We start from the raw sequence: 19,448 nt of genomic DNA, 5'->3' as shown, positions 1-19,448 counted from the left end.
GTCTGTTGTCTTTATTTTAGCCTTATATACCTAGTCTGTTGTCACTAGATGTTGATGGAAGAGTTATCAGATTTGATTCTATGTCCAAGTTACTATCATCAGGGTAAGTATAGAAAATATCTAATTTCTATTCAGTCATGGAAGATGAATCTTTTTATTCGCAATATATATTTATCAATTATGGACTTTTAATGAAGTCAATACGTTATATATCGACCTGTTCAGATTATATTGACGGGGACAAAGTCCAAGGTCAATATAATCTAACAAGTTCATATATAACATATTGACTGAGTGAAAGTCCTTAATTTATATTTTACATATGTAGATAATGTATTTTCGTTTTGTCTGCTTCAGGTATGATTGGCTGAGAGTAATTTTGGAACAGAATGGTTTATATCTGGATCTAAATTTAAAAGTATAGCATCAAAACACATATAAATAGAAACATAGCATCAATATATTTAGACCCGTGCCGGTCCGGGTGTCAAAAGAATAGGCCTGCAGCAGCGCTAAGCTTGTCGTAAAAGGCGACTAAATAGTGCTCAGAACCCTAGCCGGGGGCTAGGGCGCTCTGCCCACAGAGCAACTGGGATGTGTGCCCCAGGTGGTGGAATGGGGTACCCCTGGCGTGTTACATGCTGGGATTGTCTGGCTATAATACGGAAAACCTGACCGCAAACCATAGTGGTGCACTGTGGTGGGAAAGATGCCATGTTCCTCGCACGTTAAAGAACCCTACTGTGGTATTCTCCCGGAGTAGGAACCATAGGGCTCCACCACTGGAGGCTTAATTGCCCGACCCTACCCATCTCTCCCCATTTCCATTGGCAATCAAAATTTGTCGACCCCATTGTCCTTGTGTCCCATCCCTTTTTCATTTCATGTTCATTTTATCATCAATTTCATGTTCACCGTCTGAATATAGCTGAAATATTGCTGCTCGGACGTTAAAACCAACCAACAAACAAACAAACTAATCAATATATTTAAAAATAGAAACAAGGCTTCATGTACGTGGAATATCCATTGCATCCCTTGATCATAATAACCAATGAACAAAGAAGACTGTTACATCATATATACAATGTATACTATATACAACTCAATTTCAATGATACAAAGACAACTTCTGTAATACTCAACATTTCCTAGTATTAACTAAGAGAGGGAATAAATGTAGATGCACACCAAAACACAAATATACAACTCAGAACTCTATTCATGACGCTGCTTCATTGGATCAAATTGATGCAGGGAAGGTAATGTAAGTATAGAAGGGTCTGGAAAATTCCCAAAGATGTTAGAACTGTCAAATTTGCAAAGCAAATTTTTGGTTGTTCCCTCTGCAGGACTCAAACTCATACCACTTGCGACATCTATTGCAACACTACCTTTACAAAGTCCAGCACCCTAGACCACTCGGCCGGCTAGGCTATTTAAAAATTGAGTTGTATATGTATACATTGTTATAAAAAGTGAAACTTCATTTGTTTTGTAATATGATTTTCACTTAAAATCTGTTTCAGTGATAGAATTTCTTATATTAAAAGCAGTCTTTGAAATCATTTTTTCCATTAGAATAAGACTACCCATGGTGGCACATAGAAATTTGTGGATTTATTGTATCAGATACAATTTGACCATTTTTGGGTACATATATACTATGGAACATGTTTTTGCTTGTGGTCATAGAATAACAAACTCCCATATTTAAGGGCCTGTTAGTCTGACCCACATATTTCTCAAGGAAAACTTGTTTTAGATGTATAGCCAATAAACATAGGGATCAACTGTAGATATTTTATTAGCAGTTTAATTAAAATGACAAAAAAAACAAGTTTATCTGCAAATTATATTAAATACGTACCAGTCCACATAAAATTCAGACACTGCCAATGGTAAAGTGATTCATTGTGTAGAAAAATCAACCAAACAAATGATGCTTTTTCAGTCTACATATGCTATATTTGCACGTCGTAATGATTATTTCTGTATTCAGTTTACACGTTTGAGAAAATATAATTTGATACATTTATCTCCCACTAAAATCAACCAAATCAAACCAAATCAAGAAGGATAACTCTTGCGAAGTGCCAATAACATATACAATCTATATAATATTTATATCAAAAGTGCAACAACTAAATGCAAAACTAAGACTGGTCATGTGATCAGTTACTGTTTCTGAACAAGAAATCAAACTGAATTTGGTGGGTTTTTGATATGCATGAATCACCTCCTACCTGATTTTTATGAAGATTGCTACTTAAACAGGAATATTAAAAGATGGGATTATCTAGTTCTATAAACCTTTCCGAAAAGGAGCAAAATAGATATAAATTTTGAACATTATTATTACGCATTGATGAAGTTTTTTGGAAAGATTTTTTCATTTAGTGTATTTATTTATGCAGCCATATTTATTATGAAATCTTCTTGACTTGTTTGATATTTAACAATTTTTTTTATTTATCCAGGGTAGTATGTGGAGGAGAAACTATATCTTGGTATTTCTGAATTGTTGTTAATAGTTTTGTTTTTGATTCCTTTAGTTGAGTGAATACTCTTAACATTTACTTATCTCCAAGTATCATTTATTGAATCATTAAAATGAGCAACAGATATTGCTGTGAATGCTGTTTGTTTTATGAACCCTGAATAAGGGGAAAAATATATTCTAGAGTCCCTTTGAATTCAATTTAAGTAAAACCCTATCATCTTTAGCTGAAGGGGACTTTAGATTTGCACTCTGTCCATCTGTCAGTCCGAAAGAAAGTTGAAATTTTCTGCTCTTTTATCTAAATGCTTACAGATATTGAGCTACTTTAAGGTATGAGAGTCTACCCTTATGAGTTACAGATCAAGTTAAAGTTTTGTTCCGCCCACTGATTTTTGTCTTACCATAGTTATGGCCCTTGAACTTTGAAAAATTTACCTAAATTTAAGTTTCTGCATTTTTTTCAATATGCTTGCAGATATTGAGGGGCTTTTTGGTATGTGGGTCTATCTGTATGAGTTATAGATCAAGTTTACCTTTCATTTCACTCTGCAGATTTTTGTCTGAGTTATGGCCCTTGAACTTCTAAAAATTTACTAAAATTTAAGTTTTCCACACTTTTTTTCTTAAGGCTTGCAGCTGATTTTTTGGTATGTGAATCTACCCTGATGAGTTACAAATCAAGTTTAGGTTTTGTTCTGCTTCGCTGATTTTTGTCGGGGTTTTGGCTATTGAATTTACTGAAATTTAAGTTTTCCACACTTTTTTTTTCTAAATGCTTGCAGTATTGAGCTGATTTTTGGTATGTGAGGCTACCTTGATGAGTTACATATATAGTTCACATTTTGTTCCGCTTTGTTGATTTTTTCCAAAGTTCCCAACTTTCAGTTTTATGCACTGTACTGAAATTTCAGTTTTACAAGCTTTTTTTTTCTAAAGAAAACCTGTTAACATCATCTCAATGTAGCAATATGTTAATATAACAAAAGATCAGGTAATTATTCATTTAGATTGCTATGTAATTTGAAACCTAATTCTGGACAATTATCATTCATTTAGACTGGTATGGAATTTGAAACCTAATCTGGACAATTGACTGTGCGTAAAACTTTGCAAATCTGTATCTCTTAAATTGGATTTGAACATCTTCTTTGTATTTGTCCAGATCCCTTCTGTTCAAACTCAAGGTCATTTCCTCAGTTTATCATTTATACTTGATGATCCAAGGTAGTATGTGGGTCAGTGATATAAACAGCAGGTAGGGGACTATGTATTGTTTTGCAATACTCTCAGAATGCTTGTTAAAACTAGCTATTGAATCAGTTTTGATATAAACCAATACCAGTCAAAAGCTAATAAATTCCTCAGTTCTGAAAGTGTTGGATAGCTTCTTATGTAGTACAAAGGGACTTTGGTATGGCAATGTACAGACATAATTGAATAAAATGTGAAAAGATCGTTTTGAAATGGAGGCATTTATCTAATCTCCAATCACAATTTAAAATGAATCAATATGGTCTTAGCAGTTTAGAGATGGCACTAGTTTGAAAACTTTTATTTTATATTACTTTCTGTTTGACCCAAATGATGAAAAAACTGGAGAGTTTGTACCATGGAATTATAATTTATTTTGGTCCCTTAACACTGTTATTACATTCACTCATTTAAATAGGAACTATTTTACAGTCTCCTTGTCCATCTGTCAGTCTGTCTGTTACACTTTTCTGAAACACATTTCTCAGCTAATATTGGAGGAAATGCTTAGATATTTAGTATATTGCTTTTGCATGATGACTTGTACCATGTCTCCTATTCCAGTTGCCTTGCTTATCTACTTCCTGTGATACCATATGACTTAGTAACTTATTAGGTGATAGGTAATAAACATTTTCATTATAGATTTCTCAGCTTTTATTGGAGTGCATACTTAGGTATTTGGTATACTGCTTTTGCATTGTCTCCCCTCTCCTTGCTCATCTACCTCCTGTTTAACATGTGAAATTGTTAATGGTATACTTGTAGTTCTTTAATGCAAACATTACACATTAATGGTTGTTTTGAGGTAATTTTAGCACAATGCAGGGTGAAACATGTTGTTTTATACTTTTTATGAGAAGTAATATTGAGCAGTTGCTTTAAACTTGATGAATTCCTTTAATGTCAAATCTGAATTTGTTTTGTATTATAGGATGAGAATTGGAGTATTGACTGGTCCTAAGCCAATAGTTGACAGAATCAACCTTCACATGCAATGTTCTGTGATGCATGCCAGTGGACTTTCTATGGTAAAATTTTGAAGTAGTTTTGAACAGGAAATAGGACTTGCTGTTATCTCTTAATGCAAGAGTAATTTAGGACATGCACTTACCCCATAATACATCATATGTATTTTGAGTTTTAATGCAATTTACTTGACTTTTTAGTGGTCAGTGTTGGAATATTCACTTATAAAGGTTTACTTTGATAATGATGTTGGGCATTGATTTTTAGCTCATTTGTACCAAAGGACTTTGTGTCTGTTGTTATCTGTCATTGTTAACATTTCTAAAAAATCTTCTTTTCTTAAACCTTTCAATGGATTGTAACCAAATTTTGCCATCTGCATGATCATTATTTGTAGAATATGTTTTTATTCCCAACGTCAAATATTCATGAAGTGAAAAAATGAGTTCAATGTAATCAATTCAGGCCATATAGGACCTTTAGTTATATTCTGGCTGCAAAGTAGTTAGCTCTATCAATATATTTTATGAAGGAAATATTAAATGTAAAAACTCTGCATTTTATTTTATTTGAATGTCCTGCTAGCCTTCTTGGAGTTGCCTCATTTTTACATTCCATTATCTAACTCAAATATTTTGTTCTAATTTTGGAAAATAGATGAAGCATCCCAAAGAGTATTTAAGGTTTTTTATTTTAAATTTTTATTACCAGTATCATTTTGGTAATCAAGTGGTGCTATATTTATTTGCCTACACTTTCTTTTTTTTTTTTTTTTTTTAGATTTTTCTGGCCAAAATATTTGAACATTGGGGATATGATGGGTTTCTTGAGCATGCTGAAAAGACTGCCAATTTTTACAAAACAAAGCGAGATTTGTGTTTGGAGGCTGCTGAACAACATTTGATGGGCAAGTATTCTTTGTAATGGTGAGGTGAGATTTAAATCACTTATTGGATTAAGAATCATGCCAAATTGTTCAATCTCATCTTGGTCTGAAAGGAAATATGGTACATAATATACTACATATATGCATGTAGATTATCTTTACTTTAAATGACTGAGATTATTTCAGTTGCGTAATGCTATGATAACATTGTCATGGCCCCAGTATTATTGCTGAAGCTGTTTGGATGTCTTTGAGGGTATAATGTCTTTGACCCATCTGTCTTGTCATAAATTTTTGTCACCTGGATTGAGCCTCTATTTTTTTTTTTATCAATTCCTTCATACTTTAGTAAATGGTTAGCACCAATGAAGTCTTGAATGGGACTGATTTTCTCAGAAATCTATCAAGGGGGCCCACATTTTTGGGAGGGGACTTACCAAAACATTAATGATTTAGTCTTGTCGACTGGATAGGGCCTCCATTTTTTGACTGATTTCTTTCTAACTTTGGTATTTGAAAGTAGCAATAAAATCTTTGGTGAGATTTTAACAGAAGTCTATCAAGAAGGACCACTTTATTGGAGAAGAAATTATTAAAAAAAAAAGGCTTGTTGCCTGGAAAGTACCTCAGTTTTATGGTTTTTTTTACCAATTTCCTTCAAACTTCGGTGAATGATAAGTAGCAATGAAAATTTGGTTTGGACACATTTTGACTCATCATTATTGAATCGTAAGTAGCAGTAAAATCTTGAATTGGATTGATTTTCACAGAAATTGGTAAAAGGGGACCACTTTTTAGCTCACCTGGGCCAAAGGTTCCAGTGAGCTTATGTCTTTACTTTGCATTTAACGTCCATCATCTGTTGTCCATAAACTTTTCACATTTTGCTTAACTTAATGAAAACCCTTTGTCCAGTTTTGACTTGGCAGAAATGATATACACAAGAGCTTTTACAAAAGATTTACTGTTAGTTCTGCTTGATTAAATAAAGATGGCTGCCAGCTTCTGATTAACTAATTTCCCAGAATTAAAGACCAACTTCTCTGACACCACAGGTGCCAATGTTTTGAAACTTAATAGGGTTAATGACCTCCTTGCTTTCTACAAATAATCCTCTTTTTCTGTGAATCAGGTGGCTCAGCCAGTGGCTGCGGCCACTCAAAGTTGCCATTGAAACCCTATGGAGAAACACATTTTGGTCTATATCTTTGCTTTTACGGAGCAAATGGTGACCAAAAATGGCAGAAATAATAATAGGGACAAAGTTAACATCTGATACAATTTTGGTTCTGCTTGATTAAACAAGATGGCCACCAGAGGCCATTTAGGCTCTGATTGACCAGTATTCAAAGATGACTCCTCTGAAATCACATGTGCCATTTTTGACACTTGATGTGGTTAATGACCTTATTGCTTTCTACAAAAGATCAACTTTTCATGTAGCTCAGCAGGTGGCTACCACCACTCAAAGTTGCCATTAAAAACCTATTTAGAAACATGTTTTGGCAGATATCTATCTTTTACTGAGCCAATGGTGACCAAAATTGGCAGAAATAATAACAGAGGCAATTTTAACATCTGATAAAATTTTGGTTCTGCTTGATTAAACAAGATGGCCACCAGACACCATTTAAGCTTTAAATGATCAAATAGTATGACCACATGATTGCAAGTTCTCCATATGAGTGATTCAGACTGGGTGGATGCTCAGCGAAGCTTTTTATTCTTTTGAGGGTTAGGCATATGTTTTTATTGCTGTATCGATAGAGTTAACAGGAGAAATAAACTCCCTTATAATTTATCTTGTCCATAAACTGTAAAGAGAAATACCTTTCTCCTCATTGGTTTCTATGGAAATGGACAGAGAACCAAAAAATTACATGTAACCTTTAAACGCCTTTAAGCAAGCTCTTTCCCTTTTCTTAGACAAAATCTAGATGAATCAAAGTTTGGTGTATTTGAAGAAAAGTGTTTGATAATTTCTAAGTGATTGTTTTTTTACCTATCACAGGGTTAGCTGAATGGTCTGTACCAACAGGAGGAATGTTTTTGTGGTTGAAACTGAATATCAAAGATACTAAAAAGATGATAGAAGTAAAGGCTATGGAGAGAAATGTCCTCTTTGTTCCTGGCAGTGTATTCATGATTGACAGCTCACTTCCATGTCCATACATAAGAGCATCATATTCCACAGCAACACCAGAGCAGATGGATTTGGTAAGTTGTGAATGGTAAAATATGTACCTCTCTACACTGTGATCAATAGTTAAAACTTGCCTGGTATTTTGTTGTTGCTATATTTGTATTACCAGATAACTTGTGAATTTGCAGAATGTGGCTTGACATTGCATAGAGGAGTTAAAAACAGTTTTTCCAACACTCTGAAGGTTTTTAGCATACATGCCAAATACAAAAATAACATTACCTATGTATTAATTTATTTGATATACTATTAGGTTAATGTAATGTTAATAGCCAATATAAGCCATCTTGCTTTTTACACTCCTGTCTTTCTAGAAGAATATATTATGGTATACAATTGTCCATCTGTCCAACCCAGTGCTGTTCACATTTTGCATAATAAATCAAAAATGTTTCTTACAAGTTTCATGAAGCTTTGATGAACTGTTTACTTCTTTTGATATGAGCTCCCTTTAATTTTGTGGCGTTTTTTTTTTCAATTGATGTAAACTCCCTATCAATTTTTATACATTATTGAGTTATTTGTCTTTAACTAATAACAAATGTGGTTATTTCCCTATAGGTTTATCGTGTCAGATTCATGCCTTCTACATCAAGCCTTCTATGTCATTTCAGATTCAAGTCCTCTATTATCATGACAAATTCATGCCTTCTGTATTGTGTCAGATTCATGCTTTTTACACCATGTCAGATTCAAGTCTTCTATATCATGACAGATTCATACCTTCTATATCATGTCAGATTCATGCCTTCTATTTCATGTCAGATTAATGCCTTCTACATCAAGCCTTCTATACCATGTCAGATTCAAGTCCTCTATATCATGACAGACTCATGCCTTCTATACCATGTCAGATGCATGCCTTCTTTATCATGCCTTCTATATTATGTTATACCCATGCCTTCTAAATTATGTCAGATTCAAGCCTTCTATATCATGTAAGATTCATGCCATCTATATCGTGTCATATTCATGCCTTCTATATCATGGCAGACTCATGCCTTCTATACCATATCAGATGCATGCCTTCTTTATCATACCTTCTATATTATGTCATACTTATGCTTTCTTTATTTTGTCAGATCCCAAGCCTTCTATATCAAGTCAGATTCATGCCATCTTTATCATGTCAGATTCAAGCCTTCTATATTATGACAGATTCATGTCTTCTATAACGTGGTTATAGCTGATGGTGTAGCTCTTTGATAAAGTCAAGGTCACGAATTAAGGTCCACAGTGGTATGGTACAAATTATCTATCATCAAACTGTATTCACCCTAGAACAGATACAATATTGTTAAGGCAGATTCATAACTGTCATGTTATAATCAGTTTGAACTAACTGCACTTGTTGTATAAATTTGTTTGGTGCATTTGAACGATTGAAAAGATGTAGGCTTTTCATTGGTTCAAATAAATACATTTGCTTAGATCTTTCTAGAAGCATGGAAACAGTTTTATTTTGTAACCATCCCATCAGCATGTCTTTTAGTTACCTTTAACAGCTCCTACTTGTTAACCTTTAAATGTCTCAGTGCAAGAATCTTCCATAAACAAGTCAAATGTCATGATGGTGTCAAACCATGCAGAACCACTTAATGGAAACATACCATGTAAGGTATTGATAGTTCTGACCTTTAAAACTTTTGAGAAAAACAGGATGTTTATAATTTTGGTGAAAATATGTTATTGACTTTAAATGGGTTCTTGCAAGAACAGAAAACTATATGAAAGAAAAAAAACATTCCAAATTTCCAAATAGTAAAAACTTACTTGTGAGAAGCAGGATTTCTACACATGGGAAGAAACATTTTTTAATGACATTTTATACATGGATGAAGGCTTAACCAAGCAGTTATTGTTGAGCTTCAGTGGGCAAGTGTTGAGAAATGTTATATTTCATGAACAAATGCGTTCAAGTCTGCTTCTTCTGTAAGATTTTCACTGTCATACTAAAATTAATGCAAACCATTATCCAAGGACAACAATATCAAATCTTTGCAATCATGGTGTTCCTCCAGAAATGAAGGAATAAAAAGCAAAATAGTTAATGTCACAGAAATAGCTGATATTCCTTTCATAGAATGACCTTCTCCTGATGGACTGCATAGGTAGTTAAATGGAGAATTGACAAGGAGATTTAAACTTTCTATCAGATATAAATACCTATGGTCTCCTTGTTAATTGTCAAGTCTAATGGTCTCCTTGTTAATTGTCATGTCTAAGACATTTCATTGGGTAACGATAATTCATTCAAAGGAAAAAAAATCTATTCTCTAAATTTAACAATTTACTCACATTCACTGTCTTTACTATGTTATCTGAGAATCTTTTCCCCAGTACTTTATTTAGATTTTTGACTTATTAAATGTAACTGAATTTACACTTTGCAATAAAAACGCCTAGATTCATGAGGCCTAAAAATCGACATTTAAACGGAATAGTGAACAAGAAAACTTAACTTTGTTTTAAATTCATAGTTTCCCTCATTCCACTGTTCTCCACTTTGTAGAGACATTATATTACTTATGAACGATTTTTATTGGTTAATGTTATAGTGAAAATTAAAAACTGCTCATTAAAGGGAAAGTTATGTTAACTTCATAATTTAAAGTACACCAAATTGTCATAGGATGACAGGAAAACACTGAAATTTTGCAGCAACAATATATGAAACTCAGTCAGGGCTTTCATGAATCATACATCTATTAAGAATTTTTTGTGATAAACAGTATTGAACTGATGTGTCAACTGGTGGGCTAATTGTCACAATTTAATATTATAAAATATTTTTGTCTGGGGATTCCCCCATTGGTTTATTCTGGTGAACACACAATCTATAATCCATCCATGAGGTATTATAGTATTAACGTGTGAGTACTTTTCTAGGAAAGTTGGCCAAAGTCCTTTTATAATAATTGTTTTACTAGTAATAAACTTTAAATGTTTTGCAGGCTTTCAAGCGATTAGCAGATCTAATCAGAGAAGAAATGAAAGAAAACAGTTGATGGGCTCCAAAAATACATACAAAGACAATAATATTTAAAATCAGAACTTTTCAAATACAGATTTATTAGTAATGTTAAATGGTCAGAAAATCATAAGCAGAACACATTTTAGATTAATGTGAAGTTATTAACATTAATTGTGTTCAGTTTGAATTTGCATTTACACTGTCACTTTTCGGAGGCATGTCACGTACATGTAATTATCATAAAGTGTATATATAAGAGTTTTCGTTCAATATTTGTTATGTAATTTATCATTAATCTTGTGAATAAAGAAATGCTTTTAAAGATATATTTACTCAGATTTCTGTAACATATTTTTATATCTACAAAGCTAGGGACAATTTTGAAATTACATGTATTTTGACTAATATTATTTCTGAAACTTTGTCACATAGTGAAATTTAATAGATATCCATCTTGAACAATTTTAAGAACATATCAAAATAAAAAGTTGGGGAAAAAACATGCAAAGCAAGATCAGCATTCCTGTAAATGGTAATCAGAATATATCCAGTTATGAAAGCTCCTCATATTTTGGTCATCTTTTAACAATGAGTCTCAAGACTAGTACCAGTATTTATTTCCTATATACAACTTTCACCCAGCATCATTTTATTAGGACTTTCTTACTTAGCCAAACAGTATTTTTTATGTAAGCAGACTATTATTCTATTTCACACCTCCTTCCCACATGAATAAATTTCTGTTTATGGGAATACAAGCTATAAGAGGACTTGACAATTAGCAGTGTCACTTTAGTGTAGGAAATTGCGAAATGCAAAGTGTAGGCTTGGCATTATACTCATTACATACATGTGTGTATGGGTATTTTATAAGGGTTAGGTAGGCTTGGCATTACACTCACTACATACATGTGGGTATAGGTATTTTATAAGGGTTGGGTAGGCTTGACATTACACTCATTACATACATTTGGGTATGGGTATATTTAAGGATTGGGTAGGCCTGGCATTACACTCATTATATACATGTGGGTGTGGGTATTTTATAAGGAATGGGTAGGCCTAGCACTATACTCATTATATACATGTGGGTATGAGTATTTTGTAAGGGTTGAGTAGGTCCCACAATATCCTCATTACATCCATGTGGGTGTGGGTATTTTGTAAGGGTTGGTTAGGCCTGGCACTTTACTCATTGTACAAATTTTATAAGGATTGGGTAGGCCTGGCACTATACTCATTCCATGTATGTTGGTATGGGTATTTTGTAAGTATTGGGTAGGCCTGGTACTGTACTCATTCCATGCATGTGGACAAACGCATTAAAATAAGGATTGAGTATATTTGTTTAAATATATAAAAAATAGTTAAGTGGTCAAAAACTTTTGCAACTTAATAATATAAGTGTTATTTGTCCACTTTCATTTCATTCAGAAACTTATGCTGTGTTTAACATTTGATCACAATCCAAATTTAATGTTGAATCAATCATGGATACTATGTCTATAATTCTGGGTTCGACCTCTCTGGTCATATCAAGATGTGTCCTGAAAATTATAACGAATAGCAAAACGAATGCTCAACGAAGTTCAAACAAACATATGGGTTCTTTAAACGATGCCAAAAACGAGGAACAAAAACGCAGTTCGTTCCCAGTTCGTTGGTTAATTCTTCACAATAGGTAAGATCATGTGTTAGTGCTTATAAAATCTGGGTCTTTTTATTGATTAGTACTATATTATGTCCCACTAAAAGCTCGTCTTACTACACGTCCAAAGCTGGACAACGAATGATCCCCTTTGCCGATTTTTTACAGTTGACACGTGTGTCCAGTTTTCTATTGTTTTGTTACATGTGTTTTGTTGTTGATTATTGCGTCTTTCTAAGATGTCTGCTTTGTTATTTTGGCTGCTTAAAGTTCAATTTAGTTAGCTCTTCTCAGCAGTATGTTTTTGGATAAAAACAAATTAAAGGACAACAAGTCAACGGATTCAAATGTATTCGGGGTTACCTATATATGTAACAATTAAGATTATTGACAAAAACACAAAGTTGAAATGCAGCTGTTAAAATGTTTGGGACAGTAATATACGTAAGTGTTCCACTAAAATTTAAAAAAAAAACTATCAATCGAGGAGGGAGGAGGTGTTGGCACACACTGTCACAAACTAACAATTTAACAAACATCAATGGAACAATATGTTCAAATACGGCAAAATCCAAACACATGGCCAGAACGTGAAAATACGATCTACATACACAATGTAGCGAATCGAATAAATAATATTGCATATAAAACTGAAGATAAGGAAACAAGACGTGACACCAAAAAACAGCACTAGCAATACGAACTCCAACAAAAAACTGGAGGTGACACTGGGTGCTCCGGAAGGATAAGCATGTCCAGCTCCGCCAATGGCACCCGTCATATAGTGCGTGATTGTATTTCGGTAATAGTCGATCTATTATGATTATTTTTTTACAAACAGTATTGATCTGTCGTATGGAAAGGTTAATTGTTTCCATACTTACGACATGTTAAATGGAATTACATTAAAAATTTGCTGTCATAATCTACACCAACAAAGTAATTATATATACCGTTATTCCGACCCAGTCGATATTGCCTTCGCTTTGACATCACGTGACATCCATTATGCTTTAATATTGCAACCTAAGCGATGTAGCTTATAACTTCGAGATCGGATTTCATTGAACTTATGTGATATCAACCGTGAAATTTATGGCTCCACTGTGGGCATTGGTGTCCGGAATATTTTCGATCACTTTTATATATCGAATAATTGAAAGTAGTTTACATGTTGAACCAATAAAATAACTGATATACGAAACAAAGTTCAATGATCACACAGTTCATCTGCAAATAAAATCTTAATCAGATTCGGGTATTTACACAGCGGGCATATGCGTCGGTTTTCTTTTTTAAAGATAGTTCTTGTAATAATTTAAAGTAACGTCAGACAAAAGACGTATTTTAATGACGTCATTCGTGACAATGTCGATGAATCGCACGCATCAATAAGGGATTACGCAAAAGAGTTTTTTAGATTTTTTTCATTTTTGTTTACCCACTGAATGTTCATTGTAAATTTGGAGCCAATATAGTTTTGAATCCAAGCCGATTTACTGTCTACGCATGCTACCTTTATGAACTAATACTGGAAGCAGTATACCTCGTTCATGTATATCCCCCATAATGCACCCTTTCATTTACGTTTTATCCGCTGAATGAATTTTGTAGAGCAGCTAACCCTCAGAGGACTGTTGTAGAAATCAGCTGGTAAAAAAAGCCCGTTTTATTTTTAGCGGAGATGCAACGAAGCAAATATTTCTTTTGCACCGTGGTGTATTTCAATTTTTGATGTGCTGTTCTAACAGTACAATATGACAATCTGGATAGTCTGTTTAAAGTTCTTTCCAGTCGATATCGTTGAAACAAAATACAAGAAATGTTTGTCAAACGAAAAAATATCAGATGGTAGAATTTTAAGACAATGGGATCTCTAGGTTTTTAAAAATACTACAAGATGAACAAAGTAATCATGCACAGTAGTTATCATGTAAATTGATGGGTCGTTTAATGGTCTAATCACAGTATGTGGGCTGAAATATCCCAAAACTTATCAAGTGCAATATGATTTTCAGGCACCCTTATAACTCCAATTTACGAATAATTTTGAAAAATATAAAACGGTATCATTCTTTTTTAATTAATTTTACCTTTGAAGCAAAAAAAAATAGTTTGGGGGTATTAGCTCATGTGAGCGATTGCCATCACTTGGTGTCCGTCGTCGTCGTCGTCCGTTGTTAACATTTTTTCAAAACTCTTCTCTGACACTCCTTGACCAATTGGAACCAATTTGGTATGAATGTTCCTTGGGGTATCCTGCATATGTCGAAAAACCTGGCCGCTGTTACTAAAAATATAACATAGGGGTCTGACAGAGCCTCTTGTTATTCAAGCTTCTACATTTTACGACACGAGGTAAATCAATATATGTAGGTATCATTATGTAGCCTATTGTCTAAACTGTCTAATGGTTTCAAGAATGGTGCAGTCACACCAACAGCTTTATGGGTCTGTTCAAATAAATGTAACATGGCCAGCGGATAATCGCTAATATTGATATACCTTTTAACTTTCAAAATCTCTAAAGTATTGATGCTGCAGTATATAACTGGCTTATTTGATATTTTCTGATTGGTAGTGTCACAATTGCTACCTTTGGAAAGACTTTAAGCGACTTTCATAGTCCTAGTTGATCAAATATTGCTAAATACCAGATTTTTTAGTTTTCAAAAACAGTAGCAAAAAGTTGACTCGATCAGCAAATTATTATACGTCAAATTTGACGTCTCAAAAAGGCATCATTCAATGAATATTTTTATTCCCTACAGGTTTGTGATAACATTTTCCAAATTATTGAAATATTACCCTTTGAATCTACAGAACAGGTCTTATTTTTCGGAGCATGCACAAAAAAGACTTATGCGAAGTAAATAGAACATTTTCCCGAAAAAAGATTCAGTAATGATCATTAAAAAAATAAAACCTCTGGAACTGATTCATTGTGTTGGTTCCAACTGGGCTTAACACCTGTCTTTGAAAAATGATTATTAACCAGACATTTATTGTTTTATATTGTTGTCCATACTACAGTATTTGCAGTAACCAAAATACTCCATGAAGTTCAGAAATAACCTTCAAAAATGTTTGATACCGTACCACCTGATTTGTCAAATAACAATAAACAATACAGACCGCGAATTTGCGATGCTCGTCACACGTTTAAAGTAGAATATATATATATATATATATATAAAGGTCTGAAAAATTCCCAACGATGTTAGAGCTGTCAAATTTGCGATGCAACTTTTTGGTTGTTCCCTCCGCGGGACTCGAACTCGTACCGCTGTGACATCTATGGCAACACCGCTCGGCCAGCTAGGCTATATGAAAATATAGCTTTCGGTGGCCGGGTCATTCCTCCTCGTAGGATTAATCTAGGGCTGTAACTTAGTACACGATGTATGGTAGTACGGGACAGTTTATTTTAGATGTTATTATGTAGGATAGAGGATCAAGTTAATGATGCACTAGAGTTCTAGGGCGCTGGACTTAGTGCAGGCGGTGTTGTCATAGATGTCACAGCGGTACGAGTTAGAGTCCCGCGGAGGGAACAACCAAAAATTTGCATCGCAAAACTATACGTTTATATATCTTCCCTGTATCAATTTGATCCGATGGAGCAGTGTAGAGAATAGAGTCGTCACATTCTGAGACGTTTGTATATATATATATATATTTGTTATAATATGGGAGAGGGCAACACACTACAGAAAAAAATGATTAAACTTTGCACAAGCTTTTGTTTCCAGGAAAGTCATACTTTTCATATTTAAATACTCGGATTTAGGGTTTCTGAAAAATACCCAAAGTCACATAGTAAGTAATTCATGTATATGGAATATCAGACCTCATTATACTGAACAAAATAAAATAAAACTACCTTGTGGATGATAAACCATGTCGTACATACATACTTTTTTGGATCGAATTTTTTTAAGTTAACAATATTTTTTTCTTTTACAGTACTCAATCTAAAATATCACGCAATAATTCTTTATTATTCAATTCATATTTTAAAAAAGTTTAGATCATATAACATTGAATTCTCTTCAAGGTAAATGACATCGCTGCAAGAAACAATAGTAGTATTTATTTCCCTGCATTAGGTTGATGAAACGAAGTAGAACTTTGAAAGGACAGATTGGTAGTCCGACAAAGTTTGTAATAATGATTTTTCTCTCTCAGATGCTTACAGGTTTAAAGTCTAACAAAAAATAAGTTTATTATTTTATCCTTAAAAATGTATAGTTATGATTTTTTTTAAAGACTGCATATTACAAATAAGTGCGGAATGAAAAAAGGCAAAACTTCCGGTACCTTCAAATGATGGTGGTTGAAAAAAAGATGGTCAACCCCTATTGCCATGGCGTATGGTCTGCTTTCTCGTAATGAATTTAAAGTCTACATACTGGACATATACACGTAGATTCGTTTTAGGTAGGCGTGGTGTTAAACATATCCAATATCAAGATAGTAATTTAAATCGGTTTCTCCAGTGCCAATTTTAGAAGTTAAAAAATATGAAATGGAGGGATACAACTCGCGAAAATCTACCGGTAAATACGCCCAGTGGTACTTGTAAGATGCATATTACCCCGTGCATATTAAATCCTTTACTCGGAAATAGGAAATGAAGTTAAAGTACGGTAATTATGGAAATAAATAATATGCACAAGTTTTTTTCGGTAATATTATGTTTTAAATGACCATTTTTAATCATGACTTGTTATTGATTAAGATGTATAACATAAAAATAATTTCGGTTTATTTACCATTTCATATCTTATACCCTCAACGACAATATTATTAATGTCTCTCCTAACTCTCCGTTTTCTCGGTTGACATAACCAATACTTCGAAGATTAGTACACGCGACATGCATTAGTTCTTCGACCTGTTCATCTCTGTTCGATCTTGAAGCTCGTTCCATTTTGCCGGCAGTATCATCGATTTATGCATCTGATGACGTCAAACGCAATAGAAAGAACTTGTAAATTGACAATTGTGGGTGTCGCATTATGTTATATTCTATTCAATCAGCGGCGTGACAGATTTGATAAAGATTACCAATGTTATTGAACTATTGTTCAATACCATTAGTTTGTGTTGTGTGTTGTATTTAAGTCGCTGTATTTGCACAAAAGATTTAATGAACAATCTAAATGTCTCGAAATCAATTTTCTTCTGATATTTTCAAAGACACGACCGCAGGTTCAATTATAAAATCTGAAATTATTGAAACCGTTTATTGAAGCCGTTTATTGAAACCGAAAACCAAGATTAGAACAATAGGTATTGCGTCAAGGAAAGTCTTCACAATAATAATTAAAAAATATATATATTTGAAACAACGCAACCACAGAAGTAAAAAAAAAGGAACTAAAAGAAAACATACAAAAACTGCAAGTAAATATCAACTCTGACTTCACCAAAACAAGAACATTATACGCAGTAAGAATATTGTTATATTTCGCTGAATTCTTCTTAATATGTTTAAATTATTCCCTGATTGTCAGAAACTTTTGTTAGTGTCATTAGTGGATTTTCATAATACAATAGCATTAAAACCTATGATTTTTCATCTCTTTATACTCCTATTCTCCATGCTCAGCTAAAATCCCGACTCAAAAACATTATACATCGGTTTTACTCCAAAAAAGACGGAACAACTGGACACAGATATGTAGTACTTGATAGAGTTTTTTTTCATACTTTGTTAAAACGTTTCCAAATCATCATATACCGAGGACGATGTTTTCAAAATGATGAATTTTTTTATCGACAACATATTTGTCCTGTGTGGTGGACTCGTTTCCACAAACTGTCGGCATTCCAATGGGAACAAATTGTGCCCCTCTACTCGCTGGCATATTCCTTCACTCTTATGGAGCTAACATTATAGCTGATCTGATCCAAAGGATGGAACATCGTTTAGCTAGATTCTGGGTTTTAGTTTCCACGATATAGATGACGTTTTATCGTTAAACAATCCTAGTTTCGGGGATTTCATACATCGCATCTACCCCATACAATTTGAGATAAAGGATACTACAGACACTGTGAAGTACGCCTCATATCTTGATCCACACTTAGAGATCGATGGTAAATGAAAACTATTAACCAAAATATACGACAAACGCGATGACTTTTCATTCCGTATTGTCAACATTTCTTTCTTCTGTGGCAACATTCCTACAGCACCTGCGTATTGAGTTGTCATATCACAATCACTACAAGATTGAAGTCATCACTACAGAAGTTTTATGTCGGTCGGGGATCGTTACGGTATATCTATCTGTACTATGAGAACCGATTTGTTCGACGTGCTTTCCGTTCCTATTTCGTCTACCCTGGACTTGACTTTTCATGAGTAACTCGGCGAGTGTTTCTAGAAAATCAGTGTACGCTTACACTACCGGTGCACCTGGTCCATGCTCCAAGTTTTATTTGAGTCCAAGTTAATCATATTTTTGTTGCTTTGTGCGTATATTGTATTATTTTGGTTATTTTATGTTCTTTTTTGTGTGTCTGTTTTTTTACGTCCGGTCTTTCTCGGATTACATTCTTTTGATTTCCGCTAGAATTTTAGTTCCTCGGTTACTCTTTCAATACGTAAAAATAGAAGACCATTATTTAAAGGTGGCATTTTATTGATACTCCGGGAAGAATTGACTAGTAAGAAAGCAGACAAAACGCAATAAATGAATAAAATAATACAAAACAGCAATATGAGCAATCTGGACTCCATACAAAGTGATAGTATGGACCAGATACACCGGTAGAATAAACGTCAACCTGCAAAGTAGCTCATATATGGTGCCTAATCCGGGTGAAAGCGAAAGAGGGAAACTAAGACATTGTAAACAAATATCTCTCGCTCTAACCTGCCCGACACTCCATTAAAACCCTTATCATCGATAAGCAGTTTTTTTTTACAAAAATACGCGGGGAAGAAAAAAGTGGTATTTGGAAAAAATCAATTTGTATCATGATTAAGGTTAACGCGTGCAT

General features: G+C 33.8%; 1 protein-coding gene and 1 long non-coding RNA gene across 5 annotated transcripts in view; one reads left to right on the top strand and one right to left on the bottom strand.

Annotated features, from left to right (window-relative positions):
• Positions 1-11,108, top strand: part of LOC148629654 (kynurenine/alpha-aminoadipate aminotransferase, mitochondrial-like) — a 28,566-nt gene extending 17,458 nt beyond the window's left edge. For 3 of the 4 annotated variants that reach the window (XM_088555004.1, XM_088555005.1, XM_088555010.1), the window contains exons 8-13: positions 21-103; positions 2,481-2,510; positions 4,689-4,785; positions 5,504-5,630; positions 7,621-7,826; positions 10,767-11,108. In XM_088555004.1, the coding sequence (XP_088411130.1) occupies positions 21-103; positions 2,481-2,510; positions 4,689-4,785; positions 5,504-5,630; positions 7,621-7,826; positions 10,767-10,820 (597 nt within the window). In that variant the 3' untranslated portion in view covers positions 10,821-11,108. The remainder of the gene's footprint in view (positions 1-20; positions 104-2,480; positions 2,511-4,688; positions 4,786-5,503; positions 5,631-7,620; positions 7,827-10,766) is intronic. The other variant, XM_088555020.1, reaches the window with a different exon arrangement.
• LOC148629652 (uncharacterized) overlaps positions 8,031-19,448 on the bottom strand; it is a 46,931-nt gene continuing 35,513 nt past the window's right edge. The window contains exon 2 of the long non-coding RNA XR_015917074.1: positions 8,031-9,089. This is a non-coding gene — a long non-coding RNA (uncharacterized LOC148629652). The remainder of the gene's footprint in view (positions 9,090-19,448) is intronic.

Source organism: Perna viridis, chromosome 1 (genome assembly GCF_037379345.1).
Source record: "Perna viridis isolate PV_CMFRI_1.1 ecotype Kerala chromosome 1, ASM3737934v1, whole genome shotgun sequence".
Taxonomy (NCBI): Eukaryota; Metazoa; Mollusca; class Bivalvia; order Mytilida; family Mytilidae; genus Perna; species Perna viridis.
This window is presented reverse-complemented; position numbering and strand designations above follow the sequence as displayed.